Below are 25,635 nucleotides of genomic sequence, written 5' to 3'. Positions count from 1 at the left end.
GCATGTGTGAGACCTTGGGTTTGATCTCTGGTATTTGACAAGTTATTTTTAAAAATTTAAGAAAATTATCCTTAAAGCATATCATATATTGATTTATATGCTTGGAACTTTTTGCTGTATGAGCATGTTGGACTATACCGCTCTGAGGTTCTCATGTTTCACATATAAATGAAAATTAAATAGCCTGGAGCAGCCAACATGTAAACAAATGTTGAAAGCAATGGCTATATTGAGCTTTGCTTCTAGGTTATTATTCATGGTAAACTGTCTGCTGATTGTTTTGCACAGATTAAATGTGAATATGCTTATTGTAGGAGTTTTTATTTTCTTGAAAATCATCAAAAATTGAGTACTAGAACGCAGATGTTATATAAAACTACATAGTACTACTTCTAAATGTTATATAAAATTTTTCCATTTTCATTACTTCATTATCATATATCACCAAATATTTTCATGAGATATAATGATTTTTGAATGTGAGAATCTAAGTAATAAAACTCAGCAGATGGAGCTTGATACTTGGAAAAATTGTAAATTCACCAGAAACTGATATACTTAGGACTGTGTTTTTCTGTGAAAAAGGAAGTAACTGGGATATGAAACTTTGTGTGGGAACTTAAAATGTACTTAAATCTTTTAAAATTCACAAGACATATAGAGTTGCCTATTTTTTCAATGAAGCTTTAGGGCATTATGTGTAGCAAGGGAGAAGGTGAGCCCTGAAGTAGAAGGATGATGAACAATCTAACGTGTGAACTATGATTTTGTTTCTTGTTCTACTTTTTTTGAGAAGTAAAAAAACAACAAAAAAAAAAGTGCAACGTAGCTAGCTCAGTAAACTTATGGCAATCCTTCTGCCTAATGCTTCCCAAAGAAATGTAGCAGAAATAAGCAATTGAAATCGGGCATACCTGTGATCTAATTTACATGTTGTCATAGAGGAGTCTTTGAACACACTATAGACTCATGTGCCACCCTCATGGATGTGTGAGCTTGAAGCTGCACAGGATCCTCACTCCCAGAAGGACCTTGACGTAGCCTAACATTGTGCTCGCCCCATCTTGCAATTCTCAATAGTACTTGAACAAGGGAACCCACCTTTTTATTCTGTGCTGGACCTGACAAATTATGTAGCCAATACGACATAGACCAAATCCCTAACTCCCCCTTAGTTTCAGATGTGTGAGGTAGGGAAACTTATGAGTAACATGCCTAGCTCGTGAAGCTATTGCAGAGCTGTGACATGTGATCCAAACATATGGGAAATGCTTCGATTTTTAAGCAGTCATAACTGTCAAAAATGCATAGCCTTTAAACCCCTCAGTATTCTCCCCTCACTGTGAACACAATTATCCCATAGTATTTGCTGATTTCTAAGGCAGCTCTGAAGTTCTCCTTGGCAAAGGTCCTTACAAAGCATGATCATAATGACAGTGAATGCAGCCTCTAAGTGCCATCCAAACGCGTAGGCAGGCTCACAAAATGCCACAGTGTGTCTCTTTTCTCTTTCTCAAAGTCAAAATGAGCAAGAATGGTAAATGTTTTGACCGAATTCAGGTCACTGAGATAGCCACCACAGCACAACTAAAGAGACTCACTAAAGGCAAGTATCACCAGTGCTTCAGAAAGTGGCTTGAAAGATGGGGTAATTGTGTTTAAAGCAAAAGGGAATATTCCGAGTGTGATGAATGGCACTATGTGTTTATCCTAATAAACATTTTCAATTTAATCATTTACCATATATTTTGACCACACCTCATGTAATATGATAAAGTGCAATTTATGAGAAAATATTTTACCATCTTAGGCAACTCTGTAAAAGTTAAGACTTTAAAACTGCAAATGAAAGAAAATCTAACCAAAGTGGTTTAAACCAAAAGGAGCACTGTAAATTTTTTAATCTTTTATTTATATATATATATTTTTTTGGTACAGGGTCTCACCACACAGTTCAGACTCATAGTGATCCTCCTGTCCCAGCCTCCCCAGGTCTGGGATTACAGGTGTGTGCCACCACTCCCGGTTTTGGTGGCTGGGGCTAGTGTGACATGAGGTACTAGGGATCAAACCAGGGTTCTTGTGCTTGACAGGCAGGTCCTTACACCACTGAACTATCTCTCCAGCTCAAAAGGAACATTAGAAATCCACAGAATTATGCTCTTATCGAGAGGAGGTTGTATTTAAGCTCTGGTGGTGTATCAAGAGCCAGCTCATACCAACTCTGCAATTATTAAATCTGGGGGAAATTTTTAAATCACATGATATCATATTAATATCTTGAAATTGGCCATAGAAAGCATTCTTTTACTGGAAAAACTGGTAATGAATGATCTTTGAGTAGTGACTAGGGGCATAGATACTAGAGTCATATCACTTGTGTCCAAGGTCTTGCTCCTTTAGTTGTTAGCTGCGTGACATTAGGTAAGTTCCTGAACTTCCCTGTGCCTCGCTACCCTCACCTATAAAGCCAAGATTATAGTGGTAACCACCTCATGGGCTTCTTTAGAGGAATCGGTGTGTTTGTGTTTGTAGTAACTAAAACAATGCCTGGACCATCATAAGCATTCTACAACCTTTTGTTTTAAAAGTTACCATCTCCTAGGTCATATTTCTTCTTCTTGACTTCTACATCTCACCTTCTCTGGGTTAGTGCCAGTGCCATCCTCAGCCAAATTTCTTCTGGGCTCAAAATTCCTTTCCCAGTACAAAGCTGTACTGCATCTAATGAGTAGGAATTGGAATCCAGGTATCCACCCTTGAAAACTGCTGCAGCTGGAGGGTGCTGTTTGCCTTGGCCCTTTCTGTATCTTGTTTAACTTAAGTGGAATTTCTCAGTGTATGGCTATTAAAAAAGAATATATGTTAGGGGAAATAAACTCAAAGACATATAAATATCCACTAGTAAATCAGAGATGGCTTAATTTCAAATGCAGTTTACCATAAGATGTAGTCCCCATTAAGAATGTGATATACCAATGTGTGTGAAAATAATTAAAATGCATGAATCTATCCTTGTGTGACTTCTCTAAACTTCTCTTTACTATTTTCACATGATAGTAACACTGGTATTCCCCTAAGAAATAAATAAGCATACATGATACCACATACAATAAAATATAATGTGAAAGAATTATAAGTATGAATAAATTAGGGAGATGGCTCAGTAGAATAATCGCTTGCCTGGCAAGTATAAAAAAATTAGTAATTCCCATTTAGTCAAAGATCATTGTATGCAGAAGTCTTTTGGAAAATTTGGGGAAAAATTCATTTTCTACTTTCTAAAGAAAATTTATAATCATTAAAAATAATATAAGTGCCAAATTTCACTATAGAGAGGAAAGTATAAAAATTACATTTTAGATATTCACTTAAACTTTCTTTTTATGTATTTAGTATAGGGTCTAACTACACAGATGGGACTCATAGTTATCCTCCTGTTTTCAGCCTTCCAAGCACTGGGATTACAGTTGCCCAGCTGAGATGCCACTATACCCAGTCTCAATTGCGGTTTCAGCACACCCCATAGGTGGAGCTGGCACAGCTTGTTCATTTAAAGTTTTAAACCTGTCTAAATGCATTATAAAAACTCCTTTATCAGCAAGGAATGAGGAATTTATGTTTGCTGCCAGACAGGTGAATTTTGCTCTTAGTAAGATGCTGTCTACTATGGCAGTGTTTTCAATGTGCTTAATGAAAGTACTTGAGATCTATCTCTACTAAGTTTTTCTCTGGCCAGATATGTTAAGTTGGAGGTCAAGTTTGATTTAAGAGAAAGAACATTTGTTTTAGATGTCTGACTATATGAAATGTCATATTTAGTAGTAACTTCATTAAGTATAATAATTAAGACCAATGTGCTTTGTTTCCTTGTAATACATTATAGTCAGAAATTTGAAGGTAATTAGCCGTATGGTAACAGTTTGTCTAGGAGATCAGCAGTCACCCTAAACAAGGTTTGAAAATTAAGCTATCTCTGAGATTAAAAGCCCCTTCTGTTTGCCGATGGGTCAGGATGTTTTATGCCTAGTGAAAAAGCTGTTCTGAAATAAAAAAGAAAGGGGACTATAAAATACAGGAACATTCAGACACTTAGGAACGTTAATTCTAGGCATTGTAAAGAGGATTGTGTGCCGTGTATATATTCTAAACTTGCCGAGCTTTATGGTTCTGGCTGTTTAACACTGAGAGTGTCACTGCTGGCCTGTGGAGCCTCCTTATGAAAATTAGAAAGAGGAACTACTCTAGATCGCTGAGGGAGAAGAGGAGGTGGTGGGTGAACTGTGGTTCTTAAAAGAACAGAGTGGGCGGTCTTGATTAGCTTCTCGCTGCTGGTGAGTACTAACAGTTTTGAACATCAGCCGTTTGACTTCCGGTCTCAAAACAGCCATTATTGCTTCAAATAAGTGTGAATGGCGCCAACTCTCTTTGCGTGATTCTGAACCTGGGGGCCTGTCTTCTGTTGACATTTAAATTGGAAACATCCGTTCAGTGCTGTTTCACTTTGTCTTAGCGTGGAGTTCCCAGCGTCGAACGCCAGTAAAACTCAGTGGGCCCCTCGTGCTAGAATGCAAAGGAATGTTTCTGAGGAATATTTTCATCCACTTGCTACAGCAGACTCTGTTTGGGAGAATCATTCTAAATAATCAATCCCCTCAATCTCAAAAGACTGTTCTCATAACATACTGGAGCAGATATTAGCTAAATGCTCGGTGGAGGCAAAACTGTCATTGTCTCTCCCCTGTTTTTGTTTCTTGTATTTATTTTCTGATTTCTGTTATTGCTAGAAAATTCTTTTTTCCTGATTTAGCAGAAGTATTGATATATAATTTTCATACCATTAAATACCCCAACTTAGTGAGAACAATCACTTGACTCTTGAATATATCTGTAGAGTTGTACAGTATCACCAGAACCTACTTTTAAAATACTCCCCCAGGGCCAGGGACATAGCTCAGTAGAATAAGTGCTTGCCTGGCAAGCATAGGTCCAGAGTTCAATCCCCAGTACTACACCAAAAAACAAAAAAAAAAAACGAAAACGAAAACGAAAACAAAACTCCCCCAAAGAAACCTTGGACCCATTAGCAGTCTAGGACTTTCTTTGTGTTGTATTCTTAGTCACGGTTTGACTTTCATTTTCTTATGTAAAGGTCCTCTTCACTTTCTTTCCCTAACTTTTATGCAATACTAGGAGAGCTTTATATATTAATTGTGAAGCCCTGGAAGCCTCTTCTTCTCTGAAATTGCTTAGTTTTTTGTCTTGTTTTGTTTTGCTTTGCTTTCTCCTTCTAAAATGGCTTAAGCAGAAAATGCACATGGAACTCTAAACATTTTGGAGGTGCAAGTGAGCCCTTAGGTAATTGCTTCCATGTGAAATCTCTAAACTGTATCAAGTATCTAAAGCATTCTTGACCTTCAACCTCCTGCCGCTCTGATGTAATGGGTGACAGTACACATCTTTCCACCTACATGTGCTGCTGCAACAGTGTGAACGTAAACATTCATACTGTGAAAGATTACATGGATTTGGAACTCTCTGGACAATTTTGGGTTGATAGAAAACATTTTTGACAGCTTGTGATAGATATTATCTGACATCTGTGTGGTTTACCCTCTTTAAAGGTGACCTGTACTTATTTTCGAACAAACTAACTGTATTTTGATAAGCTAAATGTCCACATTGCCAAGTACTTTTCATATTTGATTCAAATGAACATTTAGCTTTTAACACATACATAATTTTTCAAGGTTACATAAATTGCTGTTAATAGCTCTGACATGACCAAATATCAAAGCACAAGGTTATAGTCCAGGGCATGACATACTATATTTTAATTATATGCACAATTTTAAAATGAATATTGTAACTTAAAGTAACAATACTTAAAATGAAGCAGTCTGGAGTAATAACCATGTGGGTACAGAACCAAAGACTTGGGTTATAAATCTTTTGAGCTGGCCACCCACCTTAGTCTGTTTTTTTCTTCTACAAGAAAATAATGCAGATGAGATGACTTACAACTTACAAATTTGTAATTCATAAGGAACGTAACTATTGCCTCTGAAGCCAAGAGGTATAATGTCAAGGTTGTAGCACTTGGAAGGGGTCTTGTTGCCATAGCAAAGCACGGCAGAAAGCAAGAATAGGAGAGAGGAGAGAAAACCACAAAGAGATCAAATGGAATTCTGCTTGTGAGCGTGGAGCCCAACAGCGTCCTCAAAGTCCCATCTCCCAATACTATCATCATGGCAATTAAATTTCAACATGAGAATTGGAGGGAATGTTCAAACCAGAAGGCTATAGAAATTTTGCTATAAAATCAAGGTTATTTTAAGAAAATAAAAACAATATGGGGCCAGCCAAATAGCTCAGCAAATTAAAGCTGCCTCCTTAGGCAGACTCAGGGGCCAGGGTTCGATCCCCAGCATGCAATGCTGGTCCCAACCCCGGGGCATGCTGAGAAGGTGATTGAGACTGGGCGTGGTGGCAAGTACCTGTAATTCCAGTACTTGGGAGGCTGAACACAGGCAGATCACTACAAGTCCAATCTATGTAGTGAGACCCTGTAGACCCTTTCCTGAGACACCAAATAAATATTATATATATATGGTTCATAAAGAACTCTTAGTATAAGCTCTGACATATACTAACAGCTCAGTCAATACTGGCTACTGACATTGGTAGTACTGCCACTAAAGCCAAGAAAAGACACGATTAAATGATAATGTATCTTGATTTAGAATATGATTCATTTAAACACTTTATGTATGTGCAAAAAGACCAAGAAGAACTAGTTTTCTACACTTCACACATTGGCATTTTTAAAAGTTCTCTTTTCCTCTGGGAGACAATTTCTGCAGTTCTTTACAATAATCAGAAATTATCTTAAAATGAGCATACCTGTATATACTTTGGATACAAATTGTACTAGAGTCATTGGTGTATCTAGTAAATATATTTGAAAGTATACAATAAAATTTCTTTTAAGGAAAGACCATTTATCCCCATCACTGAGAAATGAGACAAGCCGGGTGTCTCCAAAGGCCACAAAAAAGAATATGCATAAAATATAATCTGCTCAAATATATCGCATCTCCATCATGCCACAACAAATGCAAGCTTGTTTTTTAAGTGGAAGCAAATGAATAGTGTAGCATTTGCTTCTAGAGCCTGTTTTATTCATAGTATAGTGACAAGATGTTCAGAGAAAAAATAGTATAATTAATATATAAATTGAAACCAGCCAAGAGAAAAAACTATACAACTTGAATAAATGGGCAAAAATAGGAAGAGTCGGAGGGGGTGTTGTTTCTTTTCTATCTACTGGGGCTGAAACTAGCTCACAGTCTATTGTGGTTTCTCAGCACGTTTTAGTTGATGTATGGACAGAAAAGAAAATAGTTTGTAAGGGAAAGGAAACATCTCTTGATATTTTATGTCCTATGCAATTAGAGCAATGATGATAGATACATTTCTACAATTATCTTAATAAAATATAGCCAGTGTTTCTTCAATATGCAAGGCTGTCATGCACAAATGCTAAGCTATATATAACAGTCTCTATTTGCCAGAGAACTGTTTCTTTTAAGTTTATACCAATGAGTGAACCTTCCTGATCTTTCTCCAGAAAAGCCAGAGAATGCACTTGAACCTTCCCTTTCTGAGTGACCATACCAGAGCTCTCCTTGGTCTCCTTGGGGAAACAGAAAACAGTACAGTCCCTGTCCTCAAGAGGCATATAAATAAGGCTTAAACATAGACTACACAGAATAGGTTGACTCTGTTAAAAATCAAAACTCTAATGTCTTTTGCTGTCTTCTCTTTGAAATCCAATCCTTTCATCAGTTTATTCTCTATAGCTCTTACTCAGTGCCTGAGGCCAAATTGACTTTGGTGATGAAAAGAACACAAAAGATGAATTTTTTAATCTGATTCAGAATCAGGAGACCAAGAGCTCACCAAATGAAACACAATGGCCTCAACTAATTATTGCCATCAATATACATGTTGCCAGATTGGCAGGAGCTACCTCATGCAGAATGCAGGGTTATTAACTGACTACCACTCCCCATTCACCGCCCCCCACCTCACCCCACCCCCGCCCCCAGTTCCTGACTGTGCCATACAGCAAACCAGCTTTGTTCCACACCAAGAATTCAGTTTTCCTTTCAGGATAGAAAGAGCCCAGGTGAACTCTGATCCCACTGTAGATTTACAGATTCCTGTTCCAATTGATCTTTTTTCTCTACTCTTGCATTCAGGACTATCTCTTGCATGCCTTTGGCTGTCTACTTCATTACTGCGAGTCTGTGTAGATGGCTCTCCTGTCTTACCACACTGTGGCTGGCTTTGCCTTGCTACTCAATCTATATCTGTGTCTCTTCTTCCCACTCACATCCACCTTCTTATACTTTCTAAGTCATGGTGGAAGCTCATACTGTTTTTCATAGGAACTGAATCCACAGAGTTTGTATTCTGCAGCAAATTTACTCATTCAGGCTGGGAAGCAAATTAGTTACTTTAATGCTACCTATGCCATCAATGGGGAAAATGAAAGCAAAAAATGCAGTCAAGCCACATGAGAATTTGCATTTCTCAGGATAAAAGTGAGAAAGCCCCAAATAACAGCTAATCCTTCTCTTGTTCCTTTAGACTGCATGAGAATAATTTGTCTAGGAATGCACCCCAAACTCCTTAGGAAGGCCTACCCTATCTGCTCCAGCTTCCTCTGGTTGAGTTCCAGAGCTGTAGCAGTGCCAATTTTTAACATGTCTCCTGTCTGCCACTTCTCTCAGGGCCTGAGCGGGGCTTGTTTTGAAACTTCCTGAGAACTTTCACCTCTAATTGGACTGTATTAGGATTTGAAAATCAAATCGTTGTCCCTGTTGGGCTGAGGCATGGAATCTCAGTGGGAATTCTGGGCATGTAAACTCTCTTCACCTGGACTTATACACTGCAATTCCCAGAGCAACTCATATAGTTCTGATTTAATTGTTACGGAGTATAGTCAGGGATTACGGAATTTTATAACTCTCCCAAGTGATTCTACTATTCAGCAATGAATATTACAGTGAAAACCTGAGTCAAAATGTGTTACCTCAGAATAACAAATTGACCACTCCCCCTCTTGGTTTCTGATCTGAAGTGAATCTTCTGCCCACCTCCCTGTCCTTCCTCTGAGCACAAAGCTGTTCTGCTAGTGCCATCATTTCTCTCTCCATGTCTACTGCCATCAAAGAACAGAACAGGAGATGTGTGGAACAAAATGAAAACAGATGCTTAAAGAATTCATGGTGAAAATCACAAATGTCAGTCAGCCAACCAACCGATGAAGGCTTCACCTGCAGCCACAGTTAACATTTTTGTTAATGATAGACCATAGAGAAATGATGAGTTTGTGTATAGAGATGTTATATCAGAAAATTAAACATAAGTAACAGAATTATAGAAATTACCTGAAGATCTAATAAACATTAAAAATCAACACATAATTGTAATAAAAGAAATACAGTAAATTAATAATTGTATCATTTTATTAGATTGATACACCATTAAAAGTAGAATTCACTTTTATTATCGTAGTCTTTCATTAAAATGCTATTTTCATAAAATTACACATCATATTTATATGCCTATAATAGTATATACTTAATGATATTTATAATCAATCTATATACTTAATGATATTTATCTACCAATAACATTATTTTGTGAAAGAGAATAGTATTTAATTGTAAAGGAGAAAACTTTATTAAAAAATGTAATAAAGGTGCTCGGAGTCATTTGTCTCTTTACATAACTTAACCAATGTTCAGTCTTTCCCAGAAATCCAAGGTGTGCTCATAAAATATAATAAGGCTGCCTGCTCAGATCCTCTAGCATCAATCACATTACTTTATAGCCACACACTGTTTCTCTCAGCTTCTGCTGTCCCCAAATGAAGTTGATGGTAATTGCCAACTGTCTGCTGCAGCGGGGCCATAAAGTTTCAGTCATGGTCCTTGTGTAATTTTGCATTCAACTTCTTGCTTCAGAATCTATAGGAGAGAGTGTCCAATTGACAAACAGAAGGCTTCGCAGGCCTTGCAACTGCATCATTATAAAAGGAAGCATTCTCAGTCTACACTTTGGACACCCACAGAAGGTTAGACAGGGTCTTTTGTGGAAGTTTCATCTTTGTGAAATACTGCAGTCTGTATAATACATCAACTCAGTGACAGTTCCTTTACTGTTCTGAGAAAAAAAAAAAAAAACTAAGTGAACTAATTTTCCTGCTAGTGGATGTAGGATGTAGGACATACAGGAGTGCCCTGGCTCTTTTTCTCAGGAAGTCAAGGCCCGCGGGAATAGCCCAAATACCTGTAACTAAGATTGAGTTGAGCACAGATTCAAGTGCTTCGAATGAGCCCGATCTAGTTGCTTTCCTTCCTATGACTTCCCTACTCATTCTTTAAAACAGAAGTTGTTCTAACAATGCTTACTCCACTGGAGTTCCACTGCTCAAGTTTCTTTTCTTCTTAATGGCATTATGAGTCTGAGGTTGCTATAGATTTATTTGTTCTTATAGAACACAATTTCAATTTAATTTAGTGAACAAAAGGGCACTTACATTTATATCCTTCATTCCTTTAAAAGTACAATGGATTGAGATTTCTTTAGGAAAGGAGAGGTGTACTTGTCAGCAGCCCAAGTCACAGAGCAAGTAACACTTCAGTCCTTCCCCAAAGGCAGCAAAGCAATTCCTCTACACTTAAACCAGATGATCTCAAGAAATACTTGATGTTGATAAAGATGTGAGAAATAAACTTTCTGACATAATGAAATTTTGTGTCTGTTATGAATGAGAAGAAGAGATAGCTTTGCAAAGGCTGAAATAGAAGAAACATTTGTATTTTTCTTCTCTCTGAAGGCCCATGTTAATTTAAAAATAGTAATTACTTTTATATAATTACATTGCACATAATTCTCAAGTTTACACATCATATTTTCTAATGCAATAATAAAATTAATTGTGTTTTCAATTTTCATAATGGAATGGCGAGTTATGGAATTTTTAGTTCTTAGATGCTTATTTTGAGACACAAGGAAAACTATCACAAAAGAAACCATTAGCATTATAGAATTATTATGCCCAAGGAACTTAGAGAAATCTGAGAAATGTATTGTTGTATATAGTTACTTTTATAAAAAATGGATGTCCAATAATTGCCTGACATCAGAGGATATCATTAGTTCTTTTTGGTTCTGGGTCTCTATTGCTCAAAATAAATCCATTTTCATAGATCTTTGAAAATAACTGGATTGAGTGAAGCTTGCCTATTCTTCAGGATGTTCATCTAGAATGTAATTTACATAATTACAAACAAATTATCATGCTAAAAAAGACTGAATGAGGAGAAGGCTGAGAAAAGGGAGTGACAGTAAGAGGTTCTGTCCTCATAATTATACTTGGGAGAGAAGTGCTTTAGAAAGTCTTCTTTTTTTTTTTTTCAGTTTCTTCACAAATCTTCACATCACTGACCTATATTTACATCTTCTAACAACTTATTCTGTGTTCCTCTCTTTCAAGTGATCTACTAAACTTAGTAGGAAGTAAGTTGTTCATCTCTTTAGGAATGAAGAATGAGAAAAAACACCCTATCAGAAGAACAGGAAATTTTATATATAGTGGCCACTGGATCCAAATCAATAGGAGGGGCTAAGTGCTCCTGGGACTTCTCTTCTCCTTGAGTAAATAAATACTAGTGCCCTCTGTGGACACATGTACCTCTTGTTACAACATTTGAAACTGATTCCTTTGAAACTGTTCTACCAATTTGGTTTGAAACGGTCTCATTGCTATTTGTTTCTCAATAAAATTATGGGGGAAAAAAAGTACGTAATTACCAACCTGGTTGGCTTGGAATTTGCCCAAGTGGAACATAACTTTCGACCTTGAGTCTGCAGCTGGCCTGGTTTCGTCCACTCTGGCTGCTCCTCTACTACTTCCCGATTGCCATGCACTGTGCAGCTTGCCTCAAGTGTCTGCCCATCATGCTGCCTTGGCACCAGTCCATCAGGGACTGTGTAGTCTGAGACCATGAGCCAAAGAAAACATTTCCTGCTGTACAATGTGGGTGTTTGATATGTTAATCATGGTGTCAACTTGAATAAGAAATGCAGGAGTACGAGTGGTTAGTTTAGCACAGTTCTGGGTGCCTGGATGATTGACCAACTAAAGAGGAAAAATTGACCTTAAGTGTGGGTGGCACCAACAGTACTGGATGCAGTAAGAAGAGAAAGAGGTCTCCCTTCTTCTTCAGAGGAGGAGCTTTAATTTTCATCTTTGCTTCTTCCACTTCCAGGCTTCCAGCATGGACTCTTTAGCCTTCCAGTGTAGACCTTTCAGATTCCTGGTGAGGACTCTCATGGGACTCCATGGAGAGCTCCAGGCCTTTGCCTTTTGACTACGTCCTTTGGCTCTTCAGTGCAGAGCAATCCTGCTGTGCTCTTCCACACTTGGCTTTGCAGGCAGCCATTGTAAACCTACCTTGTAAATTCTCTATATGTCATAGAAATATTCTTTATTAATTATTATAATTATATAATATCACAATTATCATCGAATAATAAATATTATAATTATAAACATTAATGATAATTATGAAATCTTTTCTTCTAATGAACCCTAAGTGATACAGGGTACCAGGTATGTGGTCCCAGCAGTGGGAAAGTTGGCTAATGTACCTTCCTTCAGTATGGATTGCATGTTATGAGGAAACTAGGGAGCCAGCGAGTAAATGAATAAATGCTGCAACTTGGAAAAAAAGAAAGAAAGAAATGGATTCCTTGTCCATGGAGTATCAGTTGCCGTAATCCAATACAACACTCTGACATATTGCAATGTGTGGAAATATTTGGGGGAGGTTTTTAGATTTTAAGTGAAGTCAGTGCTTTAGGCTGGAGTCCAATTCAGGAATATTTGTTCATAAACATTTTGTACCACCATTCTAAAACTTAAACAAATAGAATTCCATCAAGTCTATTTCTTCCCCCCACCCTTTTAATCAAAAAGGCTTTTACTTTTTCCAAGTTATTTTCCTGCCTTTCCTCTTAATGGTCTTGCATTACTATAAGGGAATGAAAAAACAGGAGTGTGCATATTATGTTTCTCTTTCAAGATTATCACAAAACTCATGGTGAGTACCTATTGCTTTTAAGTGGTAAAAACTTTGGTTCAAAATATCTCACTGATGGGAATCCAGTTAATGCAATGCAGTCATGTTACAACCTTGGTATTGAATTAAATTTTACACAATATTCTTCTTTCTTCAAATCATCTTCTTTATTAGCACGTCTATGGTACATAAAATTTGCATTCCTTGTGAGGAGTTGGTGCCTGTATATAAAACATCTTCATTCTTTTTCAGCCTGCTTTCCTCCCTCTCTCCTCTCTTGATCCCCAAGCATCCCCCACTTATACCGCATTTACTGCTTACATTGAGTGTAGTCAAGTTTAAGAAAGCTGCAGTGATAGAATAGTAAAGAAAATCTATGGCATTCAATGTATTGGGCCTTGTATATTCCTTGATACTTACTAACATGCAGTCAATAGTAGCTGTTTCTATCTCTTTCATTGCTTCTCCAACCTCCATCTCTTATTACTGAGGATTCTGAGTAAAAATAAATTAGTTATGTCTTGTTTACCTGATTTTTCATTTCAGTTAATGCTTAGCTCCCAATAGTCTTGTCTTTACCCTAATTGCTTTCCACTCCTCAAGTTCCTGTAGACAGTTTCTGGTGCTATCAGAACTCTACTTTTAGTTTTCTCCATCTTTTCCTTATTTTAAAGAAAACCAACATGCTCAAGCTAATTCATAGCTATTTCATAATTCTGCTCATAGCTAACATTTGCCCTGAAATGCTTTATTTATGCAGATAACCTTGCAAGGATTAAATCAGATTCAAATCTATTTTTTTTCTAGTTCTGGATTTTATGTAAGGATTTAAAATGTCATTCATCCCAAAGAAAAAGACTTGTGGCCAGGAAGACTGAGAAAAACAGTGAAAGAAACAGGAAATTTGTGTAATAGGAAATCTTTGTGACACTCTTTTCTGGCAAATTGCACTATCTTGGAATCTTCCTACGTGTCCTGGAAAAGTCACAGACAAAAACAGAAAAAGAAATTAGCCCAAATCAGACGTGAAGCATGATGTGTACTCTATGCTTCACTAACAAAAATTGGGACACTGCATTTCTTGTACTTTCAACTATCTTCCTTTTAAACAAAACAAAATCAGTGTTCATGAATAACGTTTTCTGAACAATGGGATTGAGGAACTTACTTGCTTTCCTTATTTTCCTTTATTCTTTCCCTTGTATCATCCGAATGTCCTTCTTCTCCACCATCCAGTAAGGCAGATCCACGCATCTCAAGGAAAACCCTTAAGTGTTATCCCTGAAGTTTCCTAGCTTTCTGGTTATCTAGCCTCTGGACCTGTCAACCAAAAACTTTACTGACCAGACACCTCTATCTGAGACTCTCCACAAGAAGCCAGCGACATGAAAAAAAAAAAAAAAAGCAATTTTGGGGATGGGTGGTGACAGGAGAACAGCTACCTCTAGTGTTGATAAATGACTGTTCTGGAAGCAGCAGCAGTGTATATTACTGATGGCATGGGCAGTGGATGTATCTGGTGCCCATAGCAACAGCAAGGGTGTGTTCTGCAGATGATTCTGCCGTTCTCTTCTCCACTGTTACTCCACCCCTCCAAGTCCTATTCCTGAGTTTCTGTGAGATATGCTCCCCATCCCTGTTACCCAGTGTCACTTTTATGAATCCCTGTTTCTGTTTAAATCTTTCAAAGCATAGAACTGGGAATTGTAACTAGTTTAAAAATAAATAATCTATAAATGTTAATTTTTCATTAGCAAGATAAGAGTCATAAAAATACTGCCTTTTAGAAGAAGAAAGAGTGCTGCAAATAGGGTAATAGTGAGCAAGGACCATGGAAAAAGTGATGAGGTCATCACAAACTCATGCTCTGGCAATCTTCAGAGAACGTTCCCTTGTTCCAGGGACCAGATGGGTCAGAAGGACCATAATACACACAGGTGCCTTTCTTCCTTTTTGTCTTTAGGCAAATCTCCCCTTTTGATTATTTATCTGGAGGACCAAGAACTATATATATTGGGAATTGTACTTTTTCAGTTTTGAGACTTAACTTTGTCATGTAATTCTCTGGTGAAATCCACTAACAACACTGTAATCCACTCTTATTTAATCTTTTTCTTTGGACCATGTTTGTTGCTAAATTCTTTTCTTTTCTTTTCTTTTCTTTTGTATTTTAGGGAAGGGTCTACAAGGTGTTCAGAGTCTCACTAATAGATCAGACTCATAGAGATCCACCTGTTTACAGCCTCCCAAATAGCTGGGATCACAGTTGTGCCACCATGCCCAGTCTCAACTGCCATCTCAGCGCACCCCGGGGGTGGGGCTGGCAAAGCAGGCCCCCGAGTATCAAACCCCCGGCCCCTGCATCTGATTGCAGGCATTTTAATCCACTGAGCTAGTTGGCCTGCCCTTGCTAAATCCTTAGTGGAAAAATCAGATATGAGGGTGCAATAAACAAGCAAAGATAGTGACCACTAACATAGCACTGTTGAGCCAGTTTTCACATATTTTAATTCATTTTCCCTCACAATAACTTTGTAAGACAGGCACTATTTTTTTTATGAATGAAAACCAGATCCATGAAAGACCTAAGAAACCCTTCCAAAGAAAGTAGATAAATGTGATATGAGTTCACAAAGCCTTTCTCTAGACCTGTCCCTTGTGTTTTTATTCATCTGATAATCAGCATGTACCCATTACCTGCCAGGTGCAAAAACTGAATAATGAATATGACATTATTTTGCCCTGAAAGTGTTTATTCTATCAGAAAGATAAACACCTAGCAAATAATTACTGGTGCATTGTGGTAGAAACTCTAGTAGAAAATATAAATAAGGCTCATTGGGAAATAAGAAAGTTTTAATAAACTTTAGACTGAATGAAAGATGGTACACAAGGACATCTTAGGGCACTGAACACTACAGCTGAGACTTGAAATAATTTGTCATGCACGCAGACTATAAGACTTTAGAGAAAGGACAACTCATGAAGAAGGTAAAATAGCATGATATATTTGTGAATATAATGAAGAATAATGGAGGCATGAAAGTGGAAATGTAGACAAAGGCAGGATAATAGAAGAAATTATCTGCCATGTTAAACAATTTTTACCTTACTCAGTGATGAGCCAGGGCTATTCAAGAAATTTAAACAGAAAAACAAAATATAACTCCAAGAAACATTATTCTGACTGTATAAAATTGATACAGAGGACATAAATTAGTGGACTGCTGAAATACTCCAGATTAAATGGAAGAGAACTTAACTGTATCAAAAGTTCTAGAGTAAAGACAATACTGTATTTAAATAGCATTAGACACTATATGCATAACTTAGCAATCAATTGGCCATTGCTCAACGAGGGGTACAATGCTATTTCTCTGACTTATTTTGTGCTAATTCACAGGAGATAGTTGCTAGCTAGCTATTTTATAGAATAGTTTCTCTTTCTGCAAAGTTTATGTAATTTCACTGTTCTTAAAGTTTCAGCTTCTTTCATTAAACATTTATGCTTACTTACATTCTAGTGCATCTTTGATTTTAAGATACTGTGTATCTGTGTTAAATAGAATTGTGTATATAAAGATATCTTTAGCATACATCTATATGAAATACTCAAAACATCTTTTATTTATTGTATATTGAGTATTTTTTGTGTAAGTTCCTTTCTTAGTTTGTCAAATACTGTTATTTATGGAACTAATATTTTTGATGACCCTATTGAGTGTGCAACTTTTATATGTTCTTTTTATGAATCCTCAGCTGTTTTAGGCTCTGAGATATGGCTCTATAAAAAATAACTTTAGAAAAGAGGATGGGGTTCTTACAGCACTGAAAGCTAATATTTCATATGTAGAATTCTCCCTTTTGAAAGACAAATGTTTTAGTACTTTTTATTTAAAAATTCCATTTGTTCATAATAGCTAAAGATGACCAAAACCTAGTTGCATAAATGTATGCAATACATTTGCATAATACAAATGTATCTATTTAGATTTTTTTCTCAGGGAAATATCAAGCTGAATCTTTTTATGTCATTAAGTAAATAAGTATCTATTCTATATACTTGAATAAATTTTATGTATTGCATGGAAGACAAATTTATAGAAACAGTGGAATACTAGTAACATTGCTTATCATAACACCACAAAGCTAGCTGATGGTTGAGAACTGTAGATTGAATAAACAAATATTTAGGATCTATTCACCTCATATTTAAGCATGCAACGTTTCTAAAGGAATAAGTAACTGCCTTAATTATTTTAATGTTTTCCATCAATAGTCCCTTAAACTCCAACAGTCTTGCCAGCAAATGTCCATAACTTTAGGCAGGGCTTACACTGAAGCAAGTAAAATTAGGGGCTTCACTTATGTGTTTACAGAACTTCACAAAAAAGATTTAGTTTAAAAATCCCTTGAGCCAGGCATGGTAGTGCACACCTGTATTCCCAGCATTTGAGAGGTTGCAGCAGGAGGTTTTCCAGGAATTTACAAACAACCTGGGATACACAGCAACTTCATGTCTGTTTAAACTACATAGCAAACGCCTGTCTCAAACCACACCACCTCATGAAAACAAAGTGCTTTGGCTTTTTTTTTTTTACACTTTATAATGTTTTTTTCCTTATTTGTGCAAATTTAAAACAGTGATAAGACATAAGTTTTCACTGTCTTCACAGTCTCTCAGCTCAGCTATTTGTTGTGATAGTAAGTCTGCCCAGTGCCTTCCACTGCAACCTACAAGCAGCACTTAGAAGCTTATCTGACTCATTCAGTGGTAGATAACAAGTCACTGACATAGGCCATAAAGCTAGTTTCTTTAGTTCCATGAATATTGTTATCAAAAAACCCAGCTATTTGAATGTTTATTTTCTTCATTTGGGAACTTTTCTGTCTTCATGTGGGTGTTTTTTGCCTTTCTGTATTCATTGCTGTTCTCACAGATTTCTTCTTCCATCTGATAATGCTCGGTGTCATGGTATTCCCTAAATTTTCTGTAGACACTCTGATCCATTAAATTAGTATCAAGTGGCCTCTGTTTGAGTGCCATCTTTGAAAGTCATTGACATGTCATTAGTATACACATCAGCTTCCATATCTAACAATTCTGAAAATATGCAGTCTTGAAAATTGCCAGTCAAAATACAAAATAATCATAGGACTATATGGAAAAGTCTATTTCATATCAAGTTAAAAATCAAATAATTTTCACACTGCTTAGAAAAACATGATCATTTTTTCACACCTTCAAGCCTTGCTATTTTATTAGGCCCCTGCTTTGTACTGGGAATCCAAACACTGAGAATGGAGAATGCATGCCGTAGACTCGGAGTTCAGTTGAAGGAGAGGCTCTTACTAGCAAATGATGGCTGTACAATGTTATAGGTAAAAAATATAGAGGTGTCCTGACAGTCACAGGAATAGGAAGAAAAGAAGCTGAAGTCTCCCAAAGAAGTCAGGAGATATTCTAAAGGGGAAATAAGTTTTGAGTCACTCTATCTATCTATCTATCTATCTATCTATCTATCTATCTATCTATTTATCTATCTATTGAGGTAAAAGACAAAATGATGTCACATTGCAATTTTGAGCTTACACAAAAAAGAAATTTAAAAATTCAAAACAAAACTTTTCAAATGGGAATATGTAGGACCAGGGAGATGGCTCAGTGGAATAAGCACTTCCCTGGCAAGCACAAGGACCTGAGTTCAATCCCCAGTTTCAGAGAGAGAGAGAGAGAGAGAGAGAGAGAGAGAGAGAGAGAGAGAGAGACACTATATGTAATTCAGCACCAATATCAGGCACCATTCACCAATTTTATACACTCTTAAAAGAAAGAACTGGCTATTCTTTCAAATCTTTAGTCCATTGACTTTTGGGGCATATTTTTGTATTGTTTATGTTTGTTTGATAAAGATGCAAATAACTTTAGTACAACCATTTAGCTTTATTAAAATTATACCAGTAATGAGTAAAAATGCTGAATTACTGACATGGAGCATGAATTTGTAATTTTTTCACACTGCTGAGACAGCGATCATCTACTATTCTGCTCACCTTTTCTCATAATTTTTTGTTTTTTAGTTCACTATACTTTTAAGAGTCTCAGTAATAGTAACTCATCACTTTTTTGAAAGTAATGTCTTTCTGCTTATTGCTTCCAAATGAATTTGCATTTCTACTCATCAAAACTTACAATAAATTTCCTAGGATACTAGTAATCACAAGCCATGTAGGCAGAATGTAATTTACTGTACTAGAAAAACCTTAGAACATGTGTGTCAACAACAGATTTTTTTTTTGATAATATATTTGGCTAATATACGGCCTGACACCAGATTGATACAAATCATGCAGATACCATGATATTTTGTATTAACAGGGCTGCACTTTCTGATTGAGATTTCGGAGTCTCAGCATAGGTACTATTATCTCTTTTCTTTCTTTTGGTTGCTGCCTGAGATAGAACACTGAATCTAATTGTGCATTAGTAATTTGTCCAAGATTGCAGTGTACCTAGTATAGGAAGGAGTTAGTACTCATGCCTCGGTCCTGGCTGCTGGTCATCCCACCTGTGAAAAGCATTTTGTGTCTTGCAGCCTGGTCCATATTTGAATTTAATTTTCAACAACTAATTTCATGAATCATTTCATGTGAATTTATGCATAGTATTCTGATCAGAATTTGTTAGTATTTTCTACTTATTTGATTTCAACGGGAGCATTATGATCCATCCTTCTCCATAACTCTATTCTCTATAGGCACAAAAAAATTTCTTCCAGAAGAACATCAGATGAAAAACTCCAAATTAAACCAGTTGCAAAATGGCAGACAAGATAAAAGATGGAAACAAAATCTTGGACTATTTTAAGACAGATTTTAGATACGTTACAGCAAGCAGGGGACAGTAAATTCGGTACATTGATGCTAACGTACCAAACTAGTGCGGCAATTACAGTTCTATTTAGTAATAGCACATAAATGCTGAAGTAAAAACTAACAACTATAAGCAAAATTTATGCACACTAGCACTGACCACATGCCACCTGGACAAGAGAATATATTTAGAGATGATGGGCATAAATTGCTTTTACATCAGTGGGTAGACACTAACTACAAAGTCTTTGCTCCAGAAAAATGAAATTTTTAAATGTACATCAAAAATACACTTCTTTACACATTTCTACTTTAAATATTGTGCATTTGTTTTTTCAACACAGGGATCTGTGTCAGTTACTCTCGTGGTATGATCATGGTAGCATGTATCTGACATTCAGATTTCCATGGGTATCAGAAAGGTTGGTTTGTTTTTATTAGTAATACCAACTTGGTGTTAAATATTTGGTAATGAAAGGAATGGTGACTTGAGAAGCACATGCCTCAGCCGAAAACCCAGCCATCCTATCTCAGCCAGATACTGCTACATTGGAACATGAAGCCAGTACTGTCAGACCTTCAGTTTTTTAAAAGCAGGGGGAAATACTCATTTCTTTTAACATGGAAATACTGTCCATGTTCACTAACCCAAAACTGTAAAGTCGCCATATGAGTCAAGTAAAATATTTCAGCTGGCCACAGCTGTCATTAGCATATAAGCCTCTGGGCCAGATATGAGTCAATAGAGGTCATCACGATAGCCCTCAATGAATACCCAGACTGTTCACTAGGTTCTTCCTGTTTCTCAGCAGATGCCTAAAAAGTCATAGAATATCTCACTGTATCTCTACTGATGGAAAGGTTTGACACTGACCTGGAGTTGTCATTTGTACCTATGCATATTTTCTTCTATCCACAGTATTTAGTAATTATAATTGTTCCCTCCAGTACAAGGTTACTGTTTCTTAACTAAAGCTTGATGATGCAAGCATGTTGTTATGAAAAATTCTGATTACTTGAACTTAAAGGAAAGAATGTGAGATATTTATTTTTATGCTGTTTCTTGAGAAAGTAAAGTGTTTTGTTCATTGTTTTACCACCAGCACCTAGAACACTCCTGGCACAAAGAAGTTTGAATAGAATTAATTTATTAATGGAAATGTTCTATTTTAAGCATACATTCATTAATTACTCATTATGTGAACTCCTTAGCAAAAAAAAAAAAAAAAAAAGTATGTCCAGAATATTGTCAAATGTTGCTACATGTGTAGATCATTAACTAGGACTAGGAAACCATTTTTTGGAAAAAGCTGAGTGATCTTCAGTTGTATTCAGTGAAAAACATCCTAAATTTTAAACAGGAAGGCCCCCTTTATCATTTAGTTCTCAGACTTTCAGAGAATGTTTCACTTTTTTTTCTTAAGTCTCCTTTCTAGAAAAGTGTAATAAAATCAGATTACACTGTATTGACTTCTGATTAACCTTCTTGGTTAATCAGACATCTAACACTGTATTCTGTGAACCCTAATCATGATTTTTCCACTCTGTTGGATTAAGAACCACCTAGCTAGTTACTAACCATGCTCCTGGGTGTGTCTAGATGGGCCATGAGGTGTGACCTTGGGTGTTGTGCAGTTTCCTAGCCGGATTCTCTCTGGCAGAATTCCCTTCCACTGCTTCCCAGCCACTATGAGCCAAGCAGCTTCACTCTGCAATGCCCTTCTGTCCCAATGTTTCCTCTTTGGAGACAGTTGAGCACAGACTGAATCCCAAAGGGCATGAGCCAAATTAGCTCTCTGCTCCCGGTGAGGGGTATATGATTAATACACATGCCAAGTATTCCTGGAGGCAGGGGAATTGTAGACTACATATCTAGTACCAAAAATACAAGTCAGGATCTCATAAATTAATTTTATACTTATCCTAGATTTCATTAAGATTTAATAGCTTAAAAGTATTTAACACTGTAAAAAATCTTTCATAATCTTTTTTCATCAATAGTCATGATGGCCTGTTCTCACTTGATTATTCTTTGCTAACATGTATTTCAAAATCAGATTTAAAAACTCATTTTTATCAGTCACATAGATATAAAGGTAAAAGTAATGTTCCAACTTCAAACGTGTTCTTATACAGAGATAACTGTCCATATGCTTATTTTTTTAATAAGATACTAAGCTGTTTGCCAACTGCTTGGTCATATCAATCCATCTCAAAATATTGTAAGAATTATATTCTGTAGAGATAGCAGGGCTGGATAAACAAAATTATCAGGGCCTCCAACTTTCTAATTTTATAGGGTCACCTGTGTTGCTTAAAGAAAGTAACCGCATGTATTTAGTAAACTTTTCCTTGCTGAGACAAAATACCTGATACTTCAACTTTGAAAAAAGAGAGGTTTATTTTATCTCACAGTCTCAGAGGTGTGAGCCTGTGGTTGCTGGCTCCAGGGCTGCCACACCATGGTGAACAGCAGAACAGAGGAAACTTCTCACTCATGGCATCCCGGAAGCGGAGAGCAAGGGAAGTAGAAGCCCCCAAAGGCCTCTGAGCCAGATAAGTCCACAAGGCCTCAGCTCCAGGACCTTGTCCTCTGTCCTCGCCCTTCCTCTTAAAGCCTGTTCAAATCTTGAACTTATAAGTGGGTTGACTCTCACAATTCAACCACCTCCAATCACATCCCTAGGAGTCTTTTATCCAATCAAGTTGACAATCAAGATTACCCAGTACTCCCTATATAAGAAGACAAGAGGATAGCACTGTCATGGTATGGCCCGACATGATTACAACAGGATATGTTCCATATGGCCTACTTATAATTTATACTACACATGATCTTAACCAGAACACCAAGGAGTGATGCTACTTATAATTTATAATTGGTTATTTTTAGTGAATGTGTATGGTATACGGGAGATTGAACCCAAAACACATTTTCACTAAGCTACATGCTCAATTTTCTAATGTGTTTTAAAAATTTTTCCATTACAGGGGGTGGAACCTTAGGCTCTTATTTGCTAAGTAGAGCTCTACAGCTGAGCTACACTCCCAGTCTTTTTTGATTTTTGTTCTGAGACAGAATATCATCTCACTAAGCTCCTAAAGGACCTAGGCTATGCTCTAACTTGCAACATTGCCTCAGACTCCTAGAGTGCTAAGATTATAGAGAAGTGTCACTGTCCCTAGCTCAGTGTTATGCATTTAAGTCAATTTTGGATGTGTTATAATATTGGATGGCCAATCTGGATGCCAGAATATCTTTCTGAAAAATTAGAAGGAGGCTTATGAAAATGGTTTATGATTAAGAATTTACATGTTCTGTGTAGGTGCTATCACAGTGAACATTTTACTTGTTTTTTCTTTTTTTGAGGGCTATCTTTCTCATAATAAGTACAAATTGCATTGGTAACATTTATTTCTTTGTAAGGGTGAGAACAGCAATGACCTCCAAATTGTCTAGGACCTAATCCCTGGAATTTATGAATATGTTAAATTATCTTACAAAGAGAAATTAATATTGCAGGTGGAATAAAGTAGCTCATCAACTAATTTTCTGGCTGGGAAATAATCCTGGACTGTTGGAGTTGCTCCAGTGTAATCATGAAGGTTCTTAAAATGGAAAAGGGAATCAAAAAAATGAGAGTGGGAAAATGTCTGTGAAAAAGAGTGGGCCAGGAGTCTAGCGAGGGGTGCAGCCCAGAGTCACCAAAGGCCAGGGAATGGGTTCTTCCTAAGATCTTCCCAATAAACACAGAACTTCTGATGCCAATCAGCATCCAGTGGGTGCCATTCACGGCTTCTGAACTACAGAAGTGTAAAATAATACTACACAGTTTCAAACAACTAAATTAGGAGTCAGGGAAACCAAGCAAACTGAGGAACTTTTTTTCTCCAGAATATTCTGCTGTTGAAATTAATAAGCCAGTGAAATTTTCAAACTTAAGACATCGTTTATGTGTTTATTTGTTTGCTTGCTTACTTTCAGGAGGTAATCCATAGCAGTCATGAAAGTAAGAAAAATGAAGACATTTCCAAGGCACATGGGATTGACTGTCTTGAAACAGAAATGGTAACTTCTTAGAAAATAATACTTTGCCAACAGTTTTCAGAGCTGAGTAGATGCTCTATCTTATTATATCCATTTGATGTTACTGTAATTTTGTATTTACTGTCAATATATGCAAGTATTTCTGTCTCTACTTTTGAATCAATTTTTTTTAAAAAAAATGAAGCAGGCACTTGAAAAATATGACATGTTAGGTATCAATTCAAATATGCTCTATTATAACAAGTTCCTTGATTAAAATAAATGATAGCTGAATTAACACTTCTCCATGTGTTAGATGAAATCACTGTAAAATGAAGACTATTATCTGCAGTACTCAAATCACTGACTTCTTAAAAAAATTTACATTTCTTTAAACACAGGTATCTCATCTTGAAAAGCACACTGAGGAAATAAATCAAGCTTCTCAGTTCAGTCAATATGTTCAAGAAACAGGTAAGAGTCTTGTATTAGAGCTCAGCTTGAATGGGGGAATTCCAAAGCCCAGGCTTCACCAGAGAGTGACTTAAGTAACTCTAACTCACAGTCCTAATGAGGAAGGCTTGTGTTTCTACATACAAGTAGATTTTTCTCGTGGCAATTGGGTGCAGCACCTTTCTAAAATAGCCCACTGCCCACTAGACTATCATCTGTTCATCCTAAAGCCTCCAACATGGCAAGGATTCAGTTCTGCATTTTTTTCTGCCTCAGGGAACTAATACAAAATTTGATGTTTATTAATCTCTCTGAGAACAGATTATATTAATTTGCTTTAATAATAGATTTAGGCATGAGTTTTTAACTCTCCAACCTACAGATAGATTAGTTGTGAGAAAATTTCTGTATTTTATAAAACAAAGCACAGTTATCTTGCTTATAAAAAGAGAAAAAGGTCTGCTGCCATGAAGATTTAATCCATCTCTAGCCAAAACGTTACTTGAGCGCCACTACTATGCCTTCATTTTATTCTTTATTGCTTAAGAAAGTAGGCCTTCTTTGATTCTTTTGGGGGTTTTTGTTTTATAACTTTTATTATGTTTCCCTGAGCACAGAAATAAGATGTGCTTGTGGAAAATTTAGAAAATATTTCCATCTAGAGAGAAGCATTCAGTTTTCTTCCCATACTTCTTGCTGCATTCCTAAATTATACGATGAAATGATTCCATAAGGATAAGCTTGTGTCTTGACTATTTTTCTCTGTATTGTGGGAAATTTCCCATGACATGATAATTCAACTAAAGCAGAATTTTGATTCATTATATAATATCCCTGGTGTCCTCTTCTGTTTGTAGTCATTGACACACCTGATGATGAAGAGATACCTAAAGTTTCAACTAAGTCTTTAAAAGAGCAATTTGAAAAGTGTGCCCAGGAAAAGGTCTTCTACTCTGACAAAGACACAACAAGCCCAGCTAAGCAGATTAAGGTAACATAATTTCTCTACACAGAAATGCATTAAGTGTAAAGGGGGCTTACAGGACAGGGAGAAAGCTCAGTAGAATAAGTGCCTGCTTAACAAGCCCAGGGTCCTGAGTTCAATCCCCAGTACTGAAAAAA

General features: G+C 36.6%; 1 protein-coding gene across 1 annotated transcript in view; it reads left to right on the top strand.

The window, feature by feature from the left end:
• LOC101572642 (xin actin-binding repeat-containing protein 2) overlaps window positions 1-25,635 on the top strand; it is an 85,922-nt gene that overhangs the window by 41,795 nt on the left and 18,492 nt on the right. The window contains exons 4-6 of the mRNA XM_004646385.2: window positions 24,019-24,102; window positions 24,462-24,534; window positions 25,371-25,504. Coding sequence (XP_004646442.1) covers window positions 24,019-24,102; window positions 24,462-24,534; window positions 25,371-25,504 — 291 coding nt within the window. The remainder of the gene's footprint in view (window positions 1-24,018; window positions 24,103-24,461; window positions 24,535-25,370; window positions 25,505-25,635) is intronic.

This window comes from Octodon degus, unplaced genomic scaffold (genome assembly GCF_000260255.1).
Source record: "Octodon degus isolate 3935 unplaced genomic scaffold, OctDeg1.0 scaffold00267, whole genome shotgun sequence".
Taxonomy (NCBI): domain Eukaryota; kingdom Metazoa; phylum Chordata; class Mammalia; order Rodentia; family Octodontidae; genus Octodon; species Octodon degus.
This window is presented reverse-complemented; position numbering and strand designations above follow the sequence as displayed.